This window comes from Ursus americanus, chromosome 1 (genome assembly GCF_024610735.1).
Source record: "Ursus americanus isolate L20-20 chromosome 1, mUrsAme1.1.p, whole genome shotgun sequence".
Taxonomy (NCBI): domain Eukaryota; kingdom Metazoa; phylum Chordata; class Mammalia; order Carnivora; family Ursidae; genus Ursus; species Ursus americanus.
The window spans coordinates 55604986-55623353 of NC_142127.1; the positions used below are offsets into that span (position 1 = coordinate 55604986).

At 42.1% G+C, this 18368-nt stretch overlaps 1 protein-coding gene across 2 annotated transcripts in view; it reads right to left on the minus strand.

Annotated features, from left to right (window-relative positions):
* The window catches only part of TTN (titin), a 268971-nt gene that overhangs the window by 186705 nt on the left and 63898 nt on the right, over window positions 1-18368 (minus strand). Inside the window, exons 46-70 of one of the 2 annotated variants that reach the window (XM_087861790.1) lie at window positions 15124-17880; window positions 14075-14353; window positions 11777-12340; window positions 10943-11224; window positions 10568-10846; window positions 9838-10116; window positions 9462-9740; window positions 9056-9343; window positions 8663-8941; window positions 8289-8570; window positions 7915-8193; window positions 7522-7800; window positions 7145-7423; window positions 6741-7028; window positions 6336-6614; window positions 5919-6200; window positions 5540-5818; window positions 5141-5419; window positions 4749-5027; window positions 4355-4642; window positions 3831-4109; window positions 3338-3619; window positions 1760-2038; window positions 1356-1637; window positions 72-350 (exon numbers count right to left, since the gene is read on the minus strand). In XM_087861790.1, coding sequence (XP_087717916.1) covers window positions 72-350; window positions 1356-1637; window positions 1760-2038; window positions 3338-3619; window positions 3831-4109; window positions 4355-4642; window positions 4749-5027; window positions 5141-5419; window positions 5540-5818; window positions 5919-6200; window positions 6336-6614; window positions 6741-7028; window positions 7145-7423; window positions 7522-7800; window positions 7915-8193; window positions 8289-8570; window positions 8663-8941; window positions 9056-9343; window positions 9462-9740; window positions 9838-10116; window positions 10568-10846; window positions 10943-11224; window positions 11777-12340; window positions 14075-14353; window positions 15124-17880 — 9780 coding nt within the window. The remainder of the gene's footprint in view (window positions 1-71; window positions 351-1355; window positions 1638-1759; window positions 2039-3337; window positions 3620-3830; window positions 4110-4354; window positions 4643-4748; window positions 5028-5140; window positions 5420-5539; window positions 5819-5918; window positions 6201-6335; window positions 6615-6740; window positions 7029-7144; window positions 7424-7521; window positions 7801-7914; window positions 8194-8288; window positions 8571-8662; window positions 8942-9055; window positions 9344-9461; window positions 9741-9837; window positions 10117-10567; window positions 10847-10942; window positions 11225-11776; window positions 12341-14074; window positions 14354-15123; window positions 17881-18368) is intronic. The other variant, XM_087861792.1, reaches the window with a different exon arrangement.

The window sequence follows — 18368 nt, forward strand, 5'->3', positions numbered from 1 at the left end:
GAAGAGCTGTGCGGGAAGGAAGCTGATGAAGGCATTCGCATAAGCAATGGGGGGAATAGAGTGGAACTGACCTGAAACGTCAACCACAGCTGTGCAGCTGCTTTTTCCAACGTTATTTTGAACCTGGAAGGTGTATGTGCCTGCGTCTTGCCTTTCAACAGAGAGTATCTTTAAGGAAGAGATTTTGTTGTAGAAGCTAAATTTGTGTTTTTGGCTGCTGGTCAACAGCTTTCCGTCTTTGTACCATTCTACTGAGAGTTCGGGAGTGCCGGCCACCTTACACTCCAGAGTGCACGTTTCTCCCACAGCCACTGTCATTGATCCTGCTTTCTCAACAATGACTGCAGGCTCTGAAATAAAATGTGATAGCCATCTGTCAAAGTCCGTTACCATTACCATGCCTCTACTCTCAAATTCACTGAGACTGTTTCTTCCCATGCTGTGGTTGTGCTAGGGCTCTCTCCTTAGAGAGAGATGATGCCACAATTACACACTATCATGAAATGATGGGTTATTAAGAAATATGTTTGTGCACCAGTTGACTTCCAAAACAATATAATGTATACTAGACAGTGTGTATTGATCTGCACTTGACCCTCTCTCTAGAGCAAAGGATTCATGTCATTATGAATTACTTGATATTTTTGCTTTAAGGTGCTAAAGCTAGTGGTTTTCCAAGCTGTTCTCCAAACAATTGCTGAATTAAAATGTCCAAAGGTGCAAGTGCAAGTCTTTCCTATCTAACTCTGATCTTGGGAGTTCTTGCCAGCATTAACAGCTAGTACTTTGGAAACAAAATTTCCTTGTTGCAAAAGCTGGCTTCCCATAGTTTTCATGCTTAAGCAAAAGAGAGTCATGATTATATTGGCTAATCCATCAAGAAAAGTAGTAAGTAAACATTGAAACAGATGGCTAATTTTTGTTAGGATCACAGAAACAGGAAGAGTTTGAAAGATCGATTACGGGAAAAGAAAGATCGATTAGGTCCTTTTTCCTAAACCTTTCTTTTTTTTGGTCTTTCTTTCATTTTATTCTTATTTTATTTATTTATTTGAGAGAGAGAGAGACAGAAAGAGAGAGTGAGAGATGGGTAGAGGGAAAGGGAAAAGCAGACTCCCCACTGAGCAGAGAGCCCGACAGGGGGCTCGATCCCAGGACCTTGGGATCATCACCTGAGCCAAAGGCAGATGCACTAACTGACTGAGTGATCCAGGCAACCCTCTTCTAAACCTTTCAAATAGGTAAGGATTACTATCCTTCTAGAAGAAATTTAGAACAGGAGATTCTACCAGTGACTCATCTCAGTGTTTGGCATCACCTTCTATCAGGGGACCGTTGTACTATATTGTACCAACCTAAAACAGTCAGTGTGGCCATGTTCTCCCTCATTCCACCATCATTCTTGATTTGACAGATATACTTCCCAGCATTAGCTGGTTCTGCTTTTGCAAACTGCAGAGTTGCAACATTTTCTACAAATGTAATTCTGATGTTTTCACTTTCTCTGATCACTTCTTCTTTCTCTTTAAGCCACTGGACAGAAATAGGCTGGGCTCCTTCTATGGATGCTTGTAACTCAGCGGGCTCGCCAGCTACAACCGTGAGGCTGTTCAGTTTGGAGACAAATCTTGGTGGTTCTGAACAAGGAAAGATGGGTGGAGAGTGTTGAAAACATTGTCCAGATAATGGAAGAGAGAGAGAAAAAGTAAGTGTTTTGCACATTCCTGCCATTTCTGCCAGATGCAGGAAATATGCTTACCTTTTAATTTTACAGTACAAATACAAGTATCACTTCCGACTTCATTCTGGGCTTTGCAGTAGTATTCACCAATGTCCGAAGCTTCAACATTGAGAATGTGAATACTTGCGTGGAAATTTTTGGATGCAATCTTGTATTTCTTGCTACTTCGGAGCTGCCGCTTGTCTTTGTACCAGATCACGCCGAATGGTGGTGTTCCCGATAGTTCACACTCAAGACTAACTTCAGTATTTTTAAGGGTTTCTACTACAGGAGGGAAGCTGCTAAAAACAGGTGGTTCTGTAAAAAACAAGAATTTCTAATGAATTGGACTATTTAATTTCACAGAATGTTTTTGTTTTTAAGGTGGAAGAAAGAGTGAAGATACTATAATGGGGAAACAGTGTCCAGAGCCATCACTTTAGTGTTGAGGAATAACCGCTTTGGAGAAGCCATTAGCCTTTACAAAAATCAGCCTGCTTCCTTGGCAGAGAGCCCAGACAAGACCTCCAGTTGTCCTTACTGAGGAGTTCGACCTTCTATCTACCTTACCTTACCTAATTTATCTTGGACAATAAGGACTGATGCAAAAATTGTAAACAAAAACCAAACCCAAGTACATTTAATTAAGATGATATTCATGAGGTTTAGAATCTTGACTTCAGGGTTGAAATTTTTTGTATATGCTCTATAACGGAGATAGCTGAAAGCCCTTATGACACTTGTGATCTAAGTCTTCCACGTCAACAAATGTTACTGAAATAATTGCTTCACACCATGACAGACTTGGACTTTGTGATAAAAATACTGGAAAATGGCCACAGAAAATACTGGTATTCATTGTACCAAGGTATAGTGATATAATTTTTAAAAAATAGGAACCAATTCTTGAGAGAGAAAAAAATATATATAATTGTCCAGTATTTAAAAAATATATATTTATGTATATATTTTTAAGTAGGCTCCAGAGTGGAGCCTAACATGGGGCTTGAACTCACAACCCTGAGATTAAGACCTGAAATCAAGAGTTGGACACTTAACTGACCGAGCTACCCAGGTACGCCTCTAATTGTCCTGTTTCAAATGTAAGGTTAAAACCTGTATTGCTTGCATCTTATATATATGTGGTAAATATTCTTTGCTATTAATGCTAAAGATTATAGTGAGGCTGATGATATATTCATAAGCTGACCAAAGGCAAAAATAGATTTTAAAATGCCTACTTTTCTTTTCTTTTTTCTTTTCTTTCCTTTTTTCTTTCTTTCTTTCTTTCTTTCTTTCTTTCTTTCTTTCTTTCTTTCTTTCTTTCTTTCTTTCTTTCTTTCTTTCTTTCTATGTTTGTGAAACATCGAATTTAAACTGCTTGGCCAATGTGTTGAGGTGATCAGAATGATGGCATTGGAATAACAAGAAAAATAGCTACATGTAAGGAAATCTTAAGAAAGAACATCTAAAAAGGGAAATAATACTAGTTTGGGGAACTATTCTATGATCTCAAATGGAAGCTAAAATGACAGTGAAAGAATAAAGAGCTATGATACCCCAGGGGAGGAGAAGGTGGGTTTCAGGTAATGAGGGACAGAAGGAAGAGATTTCTACCTTTTACGATAACCTTGGTACTGCAGCTTGTGCTGCCGGCAGGATTCTGAGCCTCACAAATGAAATCCCCACTGTCCTCAGTGCCGAGATTGTTCATCTGTAGGACGGCCACTGAGTCAATGAAAGTCATTCTGTATTTATCACTGGCGTGGAGTTCGTGTTCATTTCTGTACCACACAACTCTGATTTCTGGGGATCCCGTTATCTTGCATTCAAGTCGTGTGGAGTCACCTGCTTTCACTATTTTGGATGTTTCTAATTTCTTTACAAACTTTGGTGGTTCTAGAGAGTGAAAGAAAGAGGAGATGATGAGGGAACAGATATAAATAACATGCTAAATTAGGTAGTACGCAGGAAAGAGGAAAAGATGAACAATGCCTGGCAAATACTGTGTACTGTTAGAGAGAAGTGAACTTTCTTGACTGGGTAGATGCACTGTACAGAAGGGAGCCACAGGTCAGACAGAAATGTGAAACACTCAAACAGTGCACACCTGTCACAAGCAGCACTGTAGTACAAGAGTCGCTACCAACGTCATTGGTAACTTGGCAAGTGTATTGTCCAGTCTTGGAAGCATCCACTGAATAGAGATTTAAGAAGCTAGTTGACCCTTCCAAGCCAATGAAACATTTAGGTCCAGAGGCAAGTTCCACATCATCTTTAAACCATTTTATTTTAAATGGTGGTGTTCCTTTCAATACTGCCTTAAATTCTACTGTAGAATCCGGTATGGCTTGTTGTCGCTCGGGTTTCACCAGGAAGCTTGGTGGTTCTACAGATGTTAAGAGAAATATACTTAATTAGATTCCTTGTAGTTAAAGTGTTTTGACAGTCATATGGACATGTAAGCAAACATTTCTGAAAAGAGGCAACAACGGTGTATTTCTTGAACTCAATAAATATAGAACCACAAAACAGAAGTATTGAGACTTTTAGTTCTAAAGAATACAAAGGAAGAGTGGCACATTTAAAAAGCAATCACAAAGAAGAACCAGGAAGAGGAAAAGAAGTTCTAACCTTTAACAGTTAAGATGCCACTGCATGCATCATCCCCTGCTACGTTTGAGACCTTGCATGTGTAATTCGCCGTATCCTCTAATTCCAGATTATTAACTTCCAGTGACACTGTGTTCTCGTGACTGATGGGTCTGTATTTTGCACTTGTAGATATTTCTTTTCCGTCCTTAAACCACTGAGCGCTAATAGGAAGTGAGCCAGAAACCTTGCACTCCATACGAATAGAAGAGCCCAGAACTTTATCCATTTTGGTTAATTTTTTGGTGAAAGATGGAGGGATATCTTGATCTATCCAATGCAAACAGCAAAACACATCGATTAATATGTTGCCACTTGTGCACAAGGGATAGAGGTCACAGAGATAAGGGAAGCCAACTAGGGCCAAAGTACACACCTAGCACTCTCAGGTGGGCGTCGCAGCTACTGCTTCCAAAGTCATTTTCCACCTTGAATGTGTACTGACCACTGTCTTGCTTCATGACTGACTGGATCCTAAAACTGGCCACATTATTTTCAAAACTCATCGAAAAATATCTACTAGGCACAATTTGTTTTCCATCCTTCAGCCATTTCACTTTGAGTTCTGGTGTCCCGGCCACTACGCACTCCAGAGTCACCGGGTCTTTCTCAGTGACATCGACAGACTTCGCTTTCTCTAGGATCTGAGCAGGCTCTGCAGTGAGAATTAAAGTGCACATGAGCTGCATTGTTAATTCCGCTGGAAACACAGGGTGCTTATGAAACTGTCCCCCCTCGACTAAGTCCTCAAGAGAACAGCTTACAGACCTTGGACTAAAAGGAAAGCATAACACCGCTCAACGCCTGACTCGTTCTTGGCTTGACACGTGTATCTCCCGCTGTGCCCGTTGTCCACAGCTCTGATCTGAAGCGTGGCCACATTGTTCACAAACGAAATATGAACATTATCATCTTCATCAAGAATGTGATCATCCTTGAGCCAGGTTATAGAAATGGGAGGAGAGCCCGCCACCGTACTCTGAAAGGTGGCAGAGCTTTTCAAAACAGTGGTGAGGTTCTCTATCTTCTTCATGAACGATGGTGGTTCTGTGATTCAGTGAGATAGTGGGAAAAGAAGAGGCATGGTTGAGCTTCTCCTTGTGATCATAAAATGAAAGACATTGCGAAATTCTTACATGGTAGCCTGTTCTCGTGTGTGCCACTGACCTTTCAGGGAGACCCGGGTACTGCTAGAGCAGCTGCCGCCTTCATTGGATACGATGCACTGGTATTCACCAGTGTCTGAGGGGTCACACCGGGTTATATGGAGGTTAAACACGGATACTCTGTCGGTTAGGGTATATTTTTTGCTGCTTCGAATTTCCTTGTTATTCCTCAGCCAAGTGACCTCAAATGGAGACGTTCCCGCCACTTCACACTCCAGCTGCACGTCACTATCTTTCACGACCTCCACGGGCCTCAGCTCCCTGATAAAGGTGGGAGGTTCTAAAGATTCAAAAGGAAGACAGACACGAGCTTACTTGAGGGAAGACCGACAGCCTGGCCGGCAGCACAGCCGAAAGGGCAAACGGACCCAGTAACGCACCTTTCACTTTTAATTCAATGCTGCAGCTTGCCGTGCCTGCGTCATTGCGGGCTTCACAGACGTAAGTCCCGCTGTTTTCTACCCTGGCACCAGAAATTTGGAAAGTGGCTACACCATCGATGAAGGAAATGCCATATTTCTTAATGGCTGTTATTTCATTCCCGTCCAGATACCAAGAAACTCTGATTTCAGGAGTGCCTGTTATTTGGCATTCAAATGTTGTCGACTGTCCGTTTCTCAGCACTAATACGGGGCTGGGCTTCTTAATGAATTGAGGAGGTTCTAAAGACGGGGAAGAAAGTGTCACATTGAGCATCTTTTTAAAACAAAGGTCAGAATCGCTTTCTCCAGCCTCGTCCCTCCCCGCTCAAGAAAATCCAGACAAGCAAGCAAGAGAGATGTATGCAGAGACCAGACCTTTCACAAAGAGAGTGGCTTTACTGGTTGCGGTGCCAACATCGTTGCTTAGTTGGCAAATGTAGGTCCCAGAATCGGCAGCTTTGGCTGAAAAGAGCTCCAGGATGGTGGACGTGTCATCCTTCCAAACTGAGCGAGCTGCTCCTGAGTGCAACTCTTTGTTATCTTTAAACCACTTTATGGTCATGGGCGCAGTGCCACCCACAAGAGCCTTTAGCTGAACCCTTGTATGGGGACTGACGTCTTGTGACTGTGGCTTTTCCATGAAGTAAGGGGGTTCTGGGATGAAAGACAAAGAAACAAAAAGAGAAAGGAAGGTTTACTTTGGAATGGGGCAGTAAGGGTGAGAATTAAGAAATGAGAGAGCAGACCAGTCCTTGATAAGGGGAGATAAAAAGTGCCAACCTTTGACTGTGAGATGGCCACTGCACTGGTTGTGTCCTGCCTTATTGGTGGCCGAACAGGTGTATGTCCCACTGTCTGTACCTTCCAGATGACTGATTTCCAAGAAGGCAGTATTGTCATGAAAAGAGAATTTGTATTTTTCACTAGCTGTTATTTCCTGGTCGTCTTTGAACCACTGGATGCTGATGGGATGTGACCCAGCCACTATACATTCTAAGTCAATAAAAGACCCTTTAATGCTGTCCATTTTCTTCAGCTTTTTGGTGAATGAGGGAGGTATGATAAGATCTATGCAATGAAAAAGCAAGAAACCAAAAAAAAAAAAAAGTTAGGTCAACGCAGCAATTTGTATTTTCTGTAAAATTGTAGGAGATGAGGAGGAGACACTCAGTTTCAATACCAACCTAATACATTAATGCTAGCCTTGCAGCTGCTTCTCCCAACATCATTTTGGACCTCAAAAGTATATTCTCCACTATCTCTCTTTTCTGTAGAAATAATCTTCAGTACAGAGACTGTGTCAGTGACACTGATTTTGTATTTTTGGCCCAGGGTCAGTTCTTGGCCATCTTTAAACCATCTGGCTGTAAGCTCTTTAGTCCCTGAAAATTTAACCTGCAAAGTGGCTGGGTCCCCTTGGGTGACATCTATAGACACAGCCTCCTCGGTGATTGTTGCAGGTTCTGTAGAAAACAGACGGACAGGTGTGGGTGGTGAATCACTCCACTAAAAGGCTCACATCTGCCTTATTCCCTAAAACCCACGGAAAACCTGAACCGACCTTTCACTGAGAGCAGTGCAGAACATCTATGTATTCCTGCATCATTTCTGGCCTGACAGACATATTTCCCATCATGCTTGACTTCGATGCCACTGAGGTACAGACTAGCCACATTGTTCTCAAAGGTCATTCTTATATTATCGTCCTCGGTGATTTCCTCATTGTCCTTTAACCAAGTCACGGTGATCGGCAAGGAGCCCTTGAGAGTGGCCTGGAAGGCAGCGGTGCCCCCCCGAAGGGAGCTGGTGCTCTCGATCTTCTTCACAAAGGCTGGGGGTTCTAATAGAAGAATAATTCTCAATCAGTGTCAGCTTTAGAGCCAAAGTGGATTTTTGTTGGAACAAAGAGTTCTCTCTACAGAAGAGCCAGCGCATCATTTGAACGGACACTAACCTCTCAGAGTCACCCGGGCACTGCAGGTGCTGCTGCCCACCTCATTGGTCACCCGGCACTGGTATTCACCAGCATCCGTGGCGACGAACTTGAGGATCTGCAGGCTCACCAGCTGGTCCTGAATGAAGGTTTTATACTTCCTACCACTTCTCAGCGTAGTGTTGTCTTTGAACCAAGTGATCTCAAAGGGAGGTGTGCCTGCCACCTCGGCCAGCAACATGACGTCGTATTCCTTCAACACTTCAATGGGCTTAAATTCTTTGGTAAAGTAAGGTGACTCTATAGCAGGAAAGGAATTACTTTGAGTTAACGAGGGGTGAATCTGGGCTATGGGCCACACCTGTGGTAACACAAGGGGCAATGTGAACACAAACCTTTGACTATCAAAATGCTACCACAGTGGTCACTGCCAGCTTCATTTTGGGCCTCGCACATGTACTCGCCACTGTCTTCAATGGCAACATCTGTAAGTCTTAGGACGGCGGTGGACTCCACAAAAGTCATTTTGTGCTTGCTGCTCTCCTTGATTTCTCTATCATTTGCAAACCATGTGATTTTAATTGGAGGGGTACCAGTGACTTTGCAGGCCAGCTGGGTGGCGTCTCCCTTCTTTAACAACTGTGATGGCTCTAACCTCTCAACAAACGTGGCGGGCTCTGCGGAAGGAAGGAAGTTATTAAAAAACTCGAGGAAGAGGAAAGAACTTGTAAGGATGATAGCACAAAGATGTCAAGAAAACCAAGCAAACCTTTTACAAATAAGTTTGCACTGCACTCCACGCTTCCGGCAACGTTGCTGACTTGGCAGGTGTATGTGCCAGAATCGGAGGTTTTTACTGCATAGAGTTCCAGGGAACTTTCTAAAGCTTCTTTGCTAATATAGCAGCTTCCACCAGAGACAAGCTCTTTGGCACCCTTAAACCATTTGACTGTGAAAGGGGTGGACCCTTGGAAGGTGCTCTTCAGGCAGACTGCTGAGCCAGGCAGAACGTCCTTGGATGCAGGCTTAGTTACAAAACTGGGTGGTTCTAAAGGAGGGGCATAAGAAAGAATTTCTAAGAGTTAAGAAGCGTGATCTAAGAGAAGAGGCCTTAATTTGAACATCATCTATATTAGAATGAAATGCAAAGTTTCCGGCCAACCTTGCACAATCAGGGCTCCGCTGCTGTCTTTGCTTCCCACGGAATTCGTGGCTCGACAAGTGAAATTGCCCGCGTCATTCATGTCTACTCTGCTTATCTCCAAAGAGGCTGTGCCTTCCACAAAGGCTATTCTGTATTTGTCAGAAGAAGCTATTTCTCTACCGTCCTTGAACCAGGACACCCTCATGGGAAGAGAGCCAGCGACTCTGCAGTCCAGCCTGCAGGTGCTGTTAACAACACTGCCCACGTTGCGTAGGGGTTTGGTAAAGAACGGAGCGATGTCTCGATCTGTTCGTGGCACAAGAAGAGAAGAAAGACAAACATGGGAAATCGCTCAGTGATTTTATTCTTGCTCACTGGTTAGGTTTCAAAGGAATGGGCAGCATATGTTTCTGAAGATACTAACCCAATACAGTGAACGTTGTTTCGCAGGAGCTGCTGCCCACTTCATTGGAAATCTCAAATGTGTACTGGCCGCTATCGTGCAGTTCAGCTGAATAAAATTTGAGTTGGGCAACATTGTTTTTAAAACTTATTCGATACTTTTTACTAGCAACCAAAGGTCTTCCATCTTTGTACCATTTGGGCTTGAGCTCTGGGGTGCCTGTGACTGTATACTCCAGCGTGGCTGGGTCTCCTGCTGTCACCTGGATCAGCTCTGCTCTCTCAACAATTTTGGCAGGTTCTACAATGGTATTAAATAGTTAGCATGACCAAGTGTGCATTAGGGTTCCACTCTAAATGGAAATAGCAATACTAAGTTAAAATGTTCCTACACGAACCTTTAACTATTAATTCCCCAACAGACGTTTGGCTTCCGGCTTCGTTTTCAGCCAGGCAGGTGTATTTGTCACCAAAACTAATCTGAACGTCAGGGATGATCAAGACTGCAACACCATTAGAAAAGCTCATTTTGATCTTTCCATCTTCTTTAATTATTTCTTGTCCTTTAAACCAGGTGACAGAGATGGGTTCTGACCCTCTCACGGCAGCTTGTAAGGTAACAGTTTGACCTGCTAGTGCGGTAAAATCATCTACTTTCTTTACAAAGGTTGGCGGTTCTAGTTAAAGAAAGAACAGACAAAGCTTATCAATTCCCAAACCCTTTCGACACCATACACATTTGTGTTTCATCTAGATTACATTTCTCTTGCCCAATATCACCCTCCTGTAGTGTCGGTTAACGAGAAGAATTAAGTTAAAATTTAAGAAGAATCACACTTCCATCCGACAGAAAGAAGCACAGAAGATACGTGGTTATCAGCTGACAATATGGTCATAGATTATTACGTAACCCACTTTCGTTATTGGAGAGTAAATATTTACAGTCATCTCAGAATAAAGACTGGATGAAGGTCACTGACTTTGTCCCCGAGGTCCCAGGTTAAAGCAAAAGTGAAACATATTTTCATGGGTTAGGAGAAGAAGAAAACCCGCCAGTTTCCCTTCCGTGGATTAAGAAAGCTGTTTCGGCAATTTGTTAAAGAGGCGTTGTTGCGTTCAAGCACTGACCTTTTAGTAAGTGTGTTGCACTGCAGCCACACTTCCCGACTTCATTAGCAACCACACATTCATATTCACCAACGTCTGCACTATTGAAAGAAAAGATCTCCAGAGACACCAGAGACTTCTGAGAAAACAACCTGTACTTTTTACTACTTCGAATTTGCTTCTTGTCTTTGAACCAGCTAATTTCAAAGGGTCCAGTGCCTGAGATTTCACACCGAAGAAGGGCATTTGTTCCTCTCACTATATCTGCAGGCTCAAGGGTTTTGATGAAAGAAGGAGGCTCTACAAAAGCACGAAAGCATGGTATAAGTAATGTGTCCCAAGCAAGTAAAAAGAAAATCTTTTCTCAGAAAACCCGCAGACTTCGATTCAACAAACCTTTGATAACGATTTCAGCACTGCACGAGTCACTGCCAACGTCATTCACCGCCTCACATGAGTAACTGCCACTATCTTCAACTTTGACATCCGTCAGATCAAGCACAGCCTCAGAATTGACGAAAGACATTCGAATAGTGTTACTCTCACTAAGTTCTTTGTTATTTTTAAACCAAGTGACCTGGATCACAGGTGAGCCTTTCAGCTTGCAATGGAGGCGTGCTGATTCACCTGGCAGCATTAAATAAGAGGGGTCCACCTTCTTCACGAAGGACGGTGGTTCTACAAGAAGTTAACAAAAAAGAAAGAGATCTGAAGCACCAGCTCCACAAAAAAAAAAAAAAAAAAGAGACATATACCACAAGAAGACACAACACACATCAAATATCCCGATGAAATTTCTGAAAGGGTAGTGGTGTCCTCGATAGTTCTCCATGATTCTATTATTTTAAAACCCTTTCCTGGTCTCTCAATTAAAAAAATAAACACACACAAAAGCAAGCGAACTCTTGTCTTACACAAAAAGCAGACTCTTTGCCTTACACAGAAAACAACTGCCTAAGAGAAGGTCATTACGGATTGCCTAGACACTTGAAGTTCTTAGAAGAAATCGGAAGCAGGTTTTGTTAATGGCAGACAGTTTTAAAGGAACAGAGTAGCTTCAGAAGAAGACTGAAAATATAAAATCAGACAACACCACAATTTCGCCAAACCAAAACAATTGCTTAGATGAAATTACTTTAATAATAATAAAATGTACGGACTGCACGGTGTGTCCACAGTTTTTCTCCAGCGCATCCTTAAAGTGCAAAATAACATTCATGCATTTCTTACCTCTGATGGTGACTGTTGCTGAAGAAGAGCTGCTCCCAGCCTCATTGGAAGCGGTACAAACGTAAGTTCCTGAATCTTTGAGTTTGGCCAGAGGGATCTCAAGTGATGCTATTTTATCTTCAAAATAGATCTTATAATCTTTCCCAGGGGGGAGTTTTTGCCCATCTTTATTCCATGTTACTGTCACCTTTCTGTCTTCATCCACTTGGCACTCGAGGTGGATCTTCTTATTGATTGCTGACTGCACAGGTTCTAATTCTTTAATGAAATGTGGCTTGTCGATGATGATTAACTCAGCTTGGCAGATGTCAGCTCCAAACTTGTTAGAAGCTTTACAAGAATAAACTCCTCTATCTTGAATTGTAAGATTTGAGAGTTCTAAACTGTGTTTATTTTCTGCCTCTGAAATCTTGCGGTTAGGGGAAGGTGACAGCGCAGCCCCGTCTTTCTGCCAAATGGTTTCGATCACGGGAGTCCCTAATACTGTGCAGAGGAACTTGGCTGTCTTACCCACAAAAGTTGTAACGGACTTAGGTCTGGAGTAAAAGCTTGGTGGATAAGCCTCTGCAAAAGAAATTTTTTTCAACATTATATTTTGTCCCCACAGAAACTCTTGCTGTCATTATATATTCTAAGAAAGAGAAAAGATGAGTTATATATTTAGACAGACATGAGACATTATTTAATAGGATAATAAATTAATTAGATGAAAAGATTTGTCAAAGGAAAGGGATGAGAGAGTTCTTTATAGAGGAGAGAGACAGTACTTTCAACGTCTCCGTTAAAGGAAAGAACAAATGTTGCTTTGTCTAGCAACGTTAACTTATTATTGTTAAAGATTCGTCCACTTTAGTAGCTGATTAGTTGTCTGAATTATTTGATAAGTAATTCAGCTGCTCCTTTAATTCTGTGAGTTAGAAGACTGTGTAAAGAAGATAAAGAAAATGTACTCGACTCTCCTGAAGAATAGGGACATTAAGTGATAAGAAGGAGTAGTTTTGTGAAGTCTCTCTAACCTTCATGTCAACCATCAGCAAATCCTTCAACGGCCCAACTTTGAATTCATTCCCTAAGTCATTTCCAACTCGTAAAAATATTTCTAGCAGTAATTTCCCATTTCCATTCTGCATTTTGAAGGAAGCCTTTAGGGACCTCTTTCCAATTTAAAAAGAATCCTCCTCCTCCTTTTTCCCTTCTTATCATTTGAAAGCTCAGGTATCAGTCCCCTTACTGAACTGGCCTAATTTGGGTGAAGAGGTTCAAAAGCATCGTTAAGAAGACTGCCAGGCAGCGGATTGCATGGAGACTCTAATCACAAAGTGAAACCCCTAGATGGGTTATCATGGGCCTGGGTTTCAGATTTTTTGAATCGTAAAAGAGTGGCAAGGGAGAGAAAGCTACAAGGAACCATGACTTTTCCAAGCCAAAAAGATGTGCTGTGTTTGCCTTTCCCCTTCATGCTTCTATTGGAAAAGACCAAGGGGCTGTCCCGCCCAGATATTTAATGCACGTCTTCTTTCTCTTAACAACACAGGGAATTGCTACCCCAGCGTTTATATTCACACTTTCCCTTGGAAGAAGAAAGCAAAAGAGACAGAGACAGACAGACAAAAGGAAAGCACGACTGATTTTTTTTTTTTTTTTGCTAATGAGGGAATTCGAATACTTGATGAGTGTCAATTAGGAAACTGAGAACAGAATATTTCTGTAGTTGCTCTTATTTTTAAATCAGTAATAAAGCCTAGGGTGAGAATCCTAATTTGTAGTCCTGAATAGCTCCCTATCTTATTTTAGGATTTAAATTCAGTCTTATGCTTGGGCTTTTTTTTTTTTTTTTCAGTTTGTAATTCTGTTCTTAACTGGTTAACTGGTTCCAAATTATCAAATACAATGGGACATTATTTATTTTTTAGTAGCAACAAACTGTCCTGAAACGTGTCATATTCTGTGCCGAGCCAGGCCATGAGACGTTAGCCAAGATATTTCCACCATGCTAGTCGTTTTAAAGAGAGAGAGAAAAAAACCCAAACCAAACTTTCAGGTGTCACTGCTCATTGGATTCCTTGACATTGTTTTCAAAATAATAAGTTATTTTTATTTTTTCTTTAGCTGCTCTTAGAAAGAGGCCAGTACAGAATGAGCTCTCGTCCCACAGGGACTCTGCACGACCTAGCCACCATGTTATAGCTCAGCCACTGGCTTCTCCAGTTGGCAGGACAAGCCAATCCTGCACCTGTACAAAAAGCAAAACAGGCAACAGTGTGAAGCAGGACGACCATCTCGACGTGTGTCATTTACCTGTCACGGTCAGCGTGGCTGTGCAGCTGACGCTGCCGTACTCGTTGGAGGCTTTGCAGGTGTACTCGCCACAGTCCACAACCTGGGTTCGCAGGATTTCCAGGGTGGAGACATACTTCGAAGATCGAATCGAACACTTGTCGCTTTCGTAAATTTCTCGGCCAGCTTTAAACCACTGGAACCGGACATTGGGGGCAGTTTGGACCTCGCAGGTGAATTTGGCTAGGTGGCCCAGAGCTACTTCCAGGGGCTCGATTCTCCTTTTGATCACTGGGGCAGCTGCAGAGGGAAGCAGAGGCCATTAGTCCGCCTCCTTATCAGGGATACCACATTTGTCTTTTTCTTCACACTTTTGTTGCTGTTAATGAAGTAAAACAGTTGAAATTGGTGAGATGGATTGCAGCAGTTGAAGACAAGTGACTGGAAAATGAGAACAATCACTGAAGGTAAAAGAAGACAATAAGTAGCTTTTAACATCTTCAATCGTTACTTTGCAGTGGATTGTGAAAAACACGATTAAAAAGTGATGCCATGGGCTTACATGCATAACAACATGATATATTCTTTAAATATACCATGCTAAGAACACTGTGAACAGCATTTAAAAAAAAGTGGTATACTAAATACAGTGAGGAAGTGAAACAACACCAAAAAAGAAATACAAATAAGAAACACAAATGGACAATTAATCATGGTTATTCTGAATTTAGGGATGAGACTGGCAATTTCAGACAGCGAGGCATTCACTGACAGCTTTTATTATGTATTATTAAAGTATTTTCAAGGAAATATAAACTAAAAAACATATTGGTGTCATGGAACATATGAAAATAAAGTTTTATTTTAAAAATAAATAGTAGCTAGATAGGATAATGCACTATCCCGCAAGGAGAAGACTTAATAACCATGATTACGTCTGTGGTTTCGTTCTTACTCTATACAAATCACTCTGTGGCAGAGGCAGGTCAGTGAAAACTCAGTGATGGAAACTAAATCATTACGATCCAGTGAACGTTAGAGCTCGAGCCCCCTCATCCTTAAAATCCAACCTCTTTTGACTACAGTGAGTTTGGCCGAAGTTGCTGCATTCCCCTTGTCGTTCAAGGCCTCGCAGGTATATGCTCCTTGATGTTCTTCCGTATTTACTTTGTCGATCACTAGCGTATATGTATTTTGATCTTGTAAACACTTGAACTTTTCATCTGAATGCACCAGTTTGCCCTCAAAATACCAATTCACCTCTTTGGCATTTGTTATGAATGTCGTGAGGTTTACAATGTCACCTTCCTCCGCAGTCGTGTCCACCAAGGGCGTGTGTATGACAGGACCGTCCTCTTCGGCTAAGCTACCCTCAGCTTCCTGTAGCTCTCCTAGGCCCACCTCCCCAGTACCACTTCCAGAGGACTTCTCTCTTTCCTCTGACGGCTTTGGAGTCTCACCCTGTTTTTCCTCAGGGCTAGCAGCCAGAGCAACGCCATCAGGGACAGGTGTGGTATCTGCAACTTTGACCTGACTTTCCACATGAACATAGCTGACCTCTTCTGCAGAGACAAGATGTTTAGACTCGACTTCTGGTTCCCAGATTGCTTCAACCTTCTGTGAATCTAAAAAAGGACCCGGCTCTTCCTGAAAGCCCCCTTTCTGGATTCTGGGATCCTCAGCTGTTAAGACGTTTATCTCCTCACATACAATAGAGCACAGAGCATCCTTCAGTTCAGTTTTCAAGTCAGCCGTTTGAGGATCAATGCCTTCAATAGCAATGGTGAATTCTTCCGTTAGAGTCTTCACTGAGGTAATAAGGTAGGTACACAGAATGCGTCTGGGCTCTTGGGTGAAGTTTATGGCCTTTACCTCCACCTTTTCAACGTTCCTTAACCATTCAGAGAAAAGACTTGGCTGCTCACTGGCCACTGCTGCTTGCAAAGCCCTGCGGATCTGAGTTTTGAGGTTTAATCGTTGTTCTTCTGGAATTCCAGGAAGCAAACTCTCCTTAGGAAGAGTGTCACTTGTCTGCACCTCTTGCACACCATTTATCATCATGGGCTCTTTTTTATACTCACTGGTTTGGTTCAGGGGCACTGCCAAGTGGTCAGAACACTCTTCCTTGAGCAGTACCTGCTTTTCCTCACATGCTAGCGGAAACCTTAAGGACTTGCCTTCCTCAGTCCTGGCTGCAAAATCCTGCCCTGCACTTTCCAGTTGATCTGCACTTTCCATCAAAATTTCATCTTCCGTGCATGTGTGTTCTGAAGGGACCTGGGGCTTGACCTCAGGACCCTTACGACTTTCCATGCTTCCCTCAGCTAAGCTCTGACTCAGGGTGAGAGCACTTTGTGCCTCTTGCTTTGGAAGGGTCAGTCTTTGCTCTTTGTCCATTGCAGATGCTGTCTTTTCTCTTGATGACAGCACTTCCTCAGCCACAGAGGTTGGATATGAATGGGCTGGAGCTTCTTCTATTGAAGACTGTGGATAACTCCCTTCAGGTTCAGCTAGGAAAGTTTTCAGAGGCTCCACCATTAATGAACTAATTTCTTCTATGGACATGGCACTTGGGAAGATTTTTTCAGTATCTGATAGGACCACCTGTGACTCAGGCTCTTGAAGCATTAGGACATCTTCTTTCGGGAGGGTTTTCTGGGACTGGACAATCTGCAGCTGTAAATTGGGAGATGGTTCCTTGATAGGCCGAACGTGAATGGTGCCATTGATGGAAAGAAGTGCCCTGGTGCTTTCTGGATCAGGCACGTTCTGCTCCAACATGACTGTGGATTGCAACTGCTCAGCCACTAAAGTAACTTGACTACTCAGTTCACTGGTTTTAATGATATGCTCATAAGAAAGCTGCTGGTTTTCTTCTGCAATTGAAGCAGCTTTCAAAATGGTGTCATTTACAAAAGCTGCAATTTCCTGCTCTGAGTCAAAGGCTTCGACTGCAGGACCCTTTAGTGACATCTGCGGAAAATCTTTGATAGCCTCTGGTGTGGGCTCTGCCTCGCAGGGAGCATCAGGCTTGTCTGTGTCTTCCAGAAGCACAAGCAGCTCCGCAGCACAGGTCGACTCACCCCACATATTCTCTGCTTTACAGACGTAGAGGCCACTATCTTCCCTCTGAGGGTCATTGACAATGAATGTTCCAGAACCATCAGGGTTATGGATGATGGTGTAATAAACATTGGTGCAAAGCTGCTTGTTTTCTTTGAACCACAAGACCGTGGGTGCAGGCTCTCCAAGCACCTTGTACTCAAAGACAGCAGGGAGACCCTGAGCACAGTGAATTGGTTTGAACTCCTTAAGGAAGTAAGGAGGACAAGGACCTTCAAACTTTTCCAGATTTTTTCCCACTGGTTCTGGTTCTTTCTCTTTGTGCGCCTCTCCTTTGGAACTAATTTTTAGATAGGCACTGCATACTGTCTGTCCATATTTATTACTGGCAATGCATGTATACTCTCCCTCATCCTCAAATTGGGTGAACAGGATGATCAAACTATGATCATTGCCGTCAAAAACAAATTTGTAGTCAGCAGAAGGGGTTAACATTACTCCATTAAAGAACCACTGAATTTTAGGCTTGGGAATGCCAGTGACAGTAACAGACAGTTTAGCCACATCCCCTACGCTTATTTCAGCATTTGACGCTTCTTTGATGAAAATTGGAACATGGCCTTCCTTTTTGGAATCAAATGTAGTTGACTGAACTGGAGGTTCAGATGAAAGTTCAAGTGTTTCATTTCTATTAGATAACTGAAGGCCAGAGCTATAGGTTTGGAATCCTTCTTCCTCGGCAGACAGAAGAGAACTAGAAAACTCTGCATGGGGAAAAGTGATTATTATTATACTACCAGTTTTATTTAACAACAACAAAAAAATAGAAGTCAAAGAATTATGCACCAACTGATGGTCCTCTTCTGCTTTATTCCTGGAATCATTAGATTATCTTGAGATTTACAAAAAAGCACATTTCTTAATTTTTAATCTTAGCTCATTATATTACGTAACTTCCAATGCCTCCATTTGTGTTAGAGTTTATAAATTTCAAAGCTGTTCTATGAGTTTTTCTCTGTGATATAACCCCAATTCTAAAGTTTGAAAAACTGCTACCTATATATTTATAATAAAAGAATCTGGGATTATTTAAATCAATTTCTAAAAAGATCCAGAATTATTTGTTTAGAATTTTCTTAAGAATGATAGCTATTGTCAAATTGAAGACTGATTATTTCCAAAATAAAATACTTATGTTTCAGTTACTGCTTATAATCTGAAGCTATTATTAAAAAGAGGCTATAGGAAATAC